Source organism: Stigmatopora nigra, chromosome 5 (assembly GCF_051989575.1).
Source record: "Stigmatopora nigra isolate UIUO_SnigA chromosome 5, RoL_Snig_1.1, whole genome shotgun sequence".
Lineage (NCBI taxonomy): Eukaryota > Metazoa > Chordata > Actinopteri > Syngnathiformes > Syngnathidae > Stigmatopora > Stigmatopora nigra.
Window position 1 is genome coordinate 16,319,001 of NC_135512.1, and position 6,000 is coordinate 16,325,000.

The following is a 6,000-nucleotide window of genomic DNA, read 5'->3' on the forward strand; positions in this document are numbered from 1 at the left end:
TAAGTCCGATCACAGTGGTGTCATCGGCAAATTTGATGATGGAGTTTGACTAGTGGGCTGGTGTGCCGTCGTATGTGTACAGGGAGTACAGGAGATGACCCAGTACACAGCCTTGTGGTGACCCAGTGCTCAGTGGTCGGCCAGTCAATAAGTTCTTTATCCAGCAGCGGATTGAGGAGGATAGTCCAAGGTGGGAGAGTTTGTCCTTCAGAATGTCCGGCTTAATGGTGTTGAAGGCTGAGCTATAGTCAATGAAAAGCATCCTCACATAATTCCCCTGGTGCTTCAGGTGGCTCAGTGCTGTTGGTAGAGCCACGGCGATAGCATCCTCAGTGGACCTGTTTTCTCTATAAGCAAACTGGTGAGGGTCAACTGAGGGGGGGGGATTGTATTTCTGATATGGTGGGCCACCAACTTTTCAAAGCACTTCATGATCTCAGGCGTGAGAGCAACAGGCCTGTAATCGTTCAAGCTGTCGATGGTTGGCTTTTTGGGAACAGGAATGATGGTGGCAGATTTCAGGCAGGCAGGAACGATGGATTGTTGCAAGGACCGATTGAAAATGTCCGTGAAGACTCCAGCCAGCTGTTCAGCACAGGCTTTGAGCACCTTGCCAGGTATTTCGTCTGGACCAGCAGCCTTCCTGGTGTTCACAGACTGCATTTCCTGTCTCACTTCCTGTTCCCGAAACTCCAATGTATTGTCGCAGGGTGATAGTGGGAGTGTTGACACTGGGTCTGATTTGTCAGTCTCAAAGCGGGCAAAGAAATGTTTCAGTTCCTCCGCTAGTGAGGCATTCACGTTTAAGACATAAAATTGCTCTTGTAGTTAGTGATATGTCGTATTGCCTGCCACATCTTCTTTGGGTTATTTTCTTTGAAGTGCTCATCGATTTTCTTAGTATATGCTGCCTTGGCCTTCTTTATGCCTCTTTTCAGCTCTGCTCTGGCAGCTCTATACTTTCTCTTGTCCCCCGATCTGAAGGCGGTGTTACGGCATTTGATCAGTGCTTGTGTCTCTTTGGTCATCTAGGGTCTTTGGTTTGGAAAAACCTGTATCTGTTTGTCTGTAGTAACATTGTCAATGCAGTTTCTGATGTAGGAGAGTAGTTTCCGTATAGTCCAGGAGGTCGTTGTGTTCGTAAAGTTCCCAGTTGGCGCGGGAAAAGCAGTCTCGCAGCTTAGAAAAAGCATCCTCGGGCCAAGTTTTTATTATCTTTATTTTTGGCCTTGTCTGCGTTCGAAGTGTGGTGTACGCAGGGGTGAGAGATATGCAGAGATGGTCTGATCCAGCTAGATGTGGGAGAGGAGCTGCTTTATAGGCATGTTTGATGTTCGAGTAGACATCGTCGAGAATTTTGTCTTCTCTTGTATTGCATTTGACATATTGGATAAACTTGGGTAGAACAGTCTTTAAACATGCTTTGTTGAAGTCACCAGTGACAATAAAGACAGGGTGGTTGAGCTGTTGTTTATTTACAGCCGTTAGCAGTAGGTCGAGAGCCGTGTTGACGTTCGCATTTGGAGGTATGTAGATAGCCCTTACTATGACGACCTTTAGCTCCCTTGGTAGATAGTATGGCCTGCATCGTATATAATTAAACTCAGCTTTTGTAAACTTGTGATCCGTCATATTTATTTGAAATTAAACGGAGATGGGGGGCAATGACCTATTTACAGAGGGTGAAATATATAGATTTGTATTCATTTTCTCCTTGGTGAATAATATAATCACTGTGAAACGGATAATCATTCAGAGCTAAATTTCACATAAATTACATCTACGCATGTCCTTTTTTTGTTTCTGCTCTTCAGGAGTTTTCTCCAGAATCGTCAGAGATCATCTCTCCATAGATATTCAGAAACTAGTCAACTCTGGAAACAATCTGGCATATGTTGGATTAGGGGTCATCTTTACCAAGTCTCAGCCAATAAACTGTCTCGTACAGTCTGTCACAACATGTCGATCCACCGAACAGGTAAACAAGTTCTGTTTCTCATCAACAACTGTATACCTTTTGGTTTGTTTTTTGTCTATCAACTATTTAAATCAATTATTTTTTCACAATATGTAAGCTGAGCTGCTGAGGTAGCAAGGGCTGACAATGTCATTCAATCAGGGCAGAGAGCAGCCGATGATTTTCTGGGCGGTGTTGATCACTCTCTGCATGGCTTTTCTGTCTGCTGCTGTGCTTGTATTGTACCACACTGTAATGCATTATGCCAGAATGCTTTCCATAGTGGCTCCATAGAAGGTTACCAGAAGCTGAGTGTCCAAGTTTTTCCTCCCGAGTACCCTCAGGAAATGGAGCCGTTTCTGGGCCTTCTTCACCACCAGCTTGTTTTTTGTAGACCAGGAGAGCTGGTCCATGACGTGGACCCCCAGGAATTTGAAGGACTGGAACTTCTCTACACATACTCTATTTATGAGGAATGGGGCCAGAACTGGGCTGCGTTTGCGAAAGTCCAGGATTATTTAGTTTTCATGGTGTTTAGTGTAAGATTGTTCACCAAACACCACAAAGACAGTTTGTTGACCTCATTTCTGTAGGCAGACTCATCTCCCCTGAGATGAGTCCGACCACAGTGGATTTCATCGGCAAATTTGATGATGGAGTTAGACTGGTGGGTTGGTGTACAGTCGTATGTGTACAGGGAGTATAGAAGAGGACTCAGTACACAGCCTTTAGGGGAGCCAGTTGTCAGTGTAATGGAGGAAGAGAGGTGGGGGCCATGTCTCACAATTTGTGGACGGTTGGTAAAAGGTTCTTTATCCAGCAGCAGATGGAAGAGTATAGTCAAAGGTGGGAGAGTTTGTCAGCAGAATGTCCGGTATAATAGTGTTGAAGGCTGAGCTATATTCAATGAAAAGCAACTGTGCTCAGTGCTGTGTGTAGAGGTACGGCGATGGCGTCCTCCGTGGACCTATTAGCAATTTATAAGCAAACTGGTGAGGGTCTACTGTGGGAGGGATTGTATCCCTGATGATTGTAATTAGATTAGATACAAACTTTATTTCATCCAGTGTTTGGGATTTTTTTTTTGGTTAGATTAGCAAGACAGACACAACAACAGTAGTAGCGGAGAGGCTGATGGGGGGCTTCAAAGCGCACGAGCAGCCCAGCAAGCACCGGCAGCTCCCCCATCTGACTGGGAAGAGATCTCACACTCCCATAACAAGGATTGAATTCTCGGTCTGGAGCGTTGCCTCTTCTCACGCCACTGTCGTCCACTGCTTACAGTTGATCCTATGTGCATGACAGCGGAGGCACGGGTGAATGACTCAAAAGATGTCTTGGACTAGCACAAAGAAACCAAGCCACACGGCGGTTGGGGCTGAGTCGCTAAGGTTGCGGAGCAACAAACCAAAAAGCACCTAGTACAAAGCAAAGCAAAACATGAGAAATCATTAATAAATACCAAAATGCAATTTGTAACTATGCCTCTCCTTTATCTGCATTCTCACCCTCTTGCTACTGTCACAACGAAATTTCCCAATTACGGGATAAATAAAGTCATCCAATCCAATAAAGTACAATGTAAAGTAAAAATAGATGTATTAAGAAATATTAAAATGAAATAAAAAGGATAGAAAGGTTGTAAAACAAAACAAATTATTATTGGGTTTTCTCTCTTGGATTATTATGATGTATGACTTCTTGTAGATTGTCGCGGTACACCTGAGCATCGCTCACGGCACATTGGTTGGGAAACACTGCTGTAGACAGCTGGGTAGCTGCTGACGCGGCAGTATTAGTAATACTATGCTGATTAAGACGCAAGCTGAGTATGTCTTTCTCTTCAGGTTCTAACTTCTTTCAAGTCAATTCTGCCACCTGTCACCCGTATAGCCCCCGCCATTTTGCCAGGTAGGCACATTTATTGGATATGTCTGATATTTTGCCATTTCTAACAGGAATTTAATGGTAACCCCCCTGAAAATGTCAAATCCCACAACTCGCCTATTATCCTAATTTCAGTTTTATCTATCAAACGAAGACTGTAATTAGTAGAAATTATTAGTTGTAGTAGGGTTCAATCAAGTACAATTCCTGCAATCAGCTTTTCATAGTCTTTTAACTCCTCTCTTTGTGTTATTATTTTTTAAACCAGCCGTGCAGTCCAGCGCAGTATTGCTGTAATCAGACAAGCTCGTCAAAAGAAGCAGAGGCAGTACTGTATGTACTACAATCGTTTTGGCAAATGCAATCGTGGTAGCAGCTGTACCTACATTCATGACCCGGACAAAGTTGCTGTTTGTACAAGGTAACAAATACTTTTCAACCAGATATAAAAATACTTGTTCCTTCAGGTAAGAATGTACGTGATTTCATCTTGAAAATGTAATCCTGAAACCATTTTACTGTACTGTACTGTGATCCTTTACCATTTTGTGGTTTCAATATTTGCAGCTTCAGTATGTTTTTTTTTTTTATTAGGTAACGTGGTACCATGAGATTCAAGCTTATTGCATTCCGGGACTGACTTTGTGTGTCGATTTACTCGTATCTCAAATCAACGTTTCTCATAGAAATGAACTAAAAACAAATTAGTTTGTTGCAACCCTCTGAAAAAACACCTAAAAACTGCATATTAGAATGGAAAAACATTTTAAGTTGTTCTAATTTGCGATCTATCAACAGAGTAACAAATAACTAGTGGTTATGATGTTTAATATTACTAAAATTAGACATATTTTGCGAAAGAGAGAGAGAGAGAGACTTTTTGCACGGCAACACGCTAGTAAAATAACACAAATTTAAATGAACTTGGAATACGATACAGACACTCAAAATTATTTTATTCTAACCTTACACTAAACTTAATTCTAATTTTGATTTTAATTTTTCTTTTTCTCCCGGGTTGGCTCTATTTGCCCCGCCTCCACTGTGACTGTCAGCAGCAATTTTTAAAAGGAACCTATAGATGCATGTTTATTTTTGTGTTCTCTTCAAAATATTCTAAAAATGACTCACAATAGGATTGCACATGACCACTTGCCAATGGGAAGTAGTATACTATTCTTGTATTGGCGATCAACCTCTGCCATGCGTTCACCATTCTGCACTGACTAAAGGGGGAAAAATGCAATGCTCTGCCCAATGCTCGTTGAGACATTTACATGAGAGAGTTGCGGGAAGAAAGACCGCAGCCTCCCGCGTCAGCTGTAAACTCGTAAATAAAATTTTTACTCGTATCTCAAATTGCTTTTTTGTCGGGGCACTAGTATGTCAATGTATCAGTGTATAAAAAGTTCCTAAAAACTTCCAAGATGAAACTCACAACTGGAAGATTGGAGATAAAAAATGCCGGAAGTCAGGGCATCAATTCTTTTTTTACGCTGAAATGGCTACAATTGGGTAGCAGAAGAATGACGTGCCAAATAATACAAACAGCCAAGAAAGACGTTGCCTTTTCTTCAGATTACAGTTTACATCACGCACAGAAAGATTACGCCGAGCATATTCCATCATTGTTCTGATTTTGAATCACCGTTTAAATTGCTTCCTGCGTCACGTCACTTAAGGCATCATAAATGAATCTACATGTGCGTTACATCAAGAAAAAAGGAATTTGGAAAATGCCGACGATATATATTTTTTCAAAAATTACCAAGCAAGTGGCAACCATTATGAATAAAATAGTCATCGTTAAGATGGAGAATAACCCATCGGTTTGGATCTCGGACTTCAGGGAGAAAATACCGTATTTACTCACATACAAGCCACCTGCGCGTATAAACCGCGCCCTTAAAATTGTTGAGTAATAATGATAGCTATAGTGATAGCGGTAGCGAAAGCAAAATTAAACAGTTCCAAAAAAATTTAAAGTAGGTATTTAGACCTGTTGGCACATGGAACACATGTTGTACCATGTCCATCATCCCCCCTGTTGAGACATAAGACTTTACATGGCTCAATTTCGGAATAAATTCTTTGGTAGGCACAGTAGGCCTTTAGTTGTGTATAGGCCATCTGAAGACTGTTCTGCACCTTCATCT

The 6,000-nt window shown here is 41.8% G+C and overlaps 1 protein-coding gene across 4 annotated transcripts in view; it reads left to right on the plus strand.

The window, feature by feature from the left end:
* Positions 1 to 6,000, plus strand: part of zc3h3 (zinc finger CCCH-type containing 3) — a 79,798-nt gene that overhangs the window by 35,760 nt on the left and 38,038 nt on the right. For 2 of the 4 annotated variants that reach the window (XM_077716425.1, XM_077716424.1), the window contains exons 5-7: positions 1,815 to 1,978; positions 3,805 to 3,868; positions 4,113 to 4,265. In XM_077716425.1, the coding sequence (XP_077572551.1) occupies positions 1,815 to 1,978; positions 3,805 to 3,868; positions 4,113 to 4,265 (381 nt within the window). The other 2 variants (XR_013326245.1, XM_077716426.1) reach the window with 2 other exon arrangements.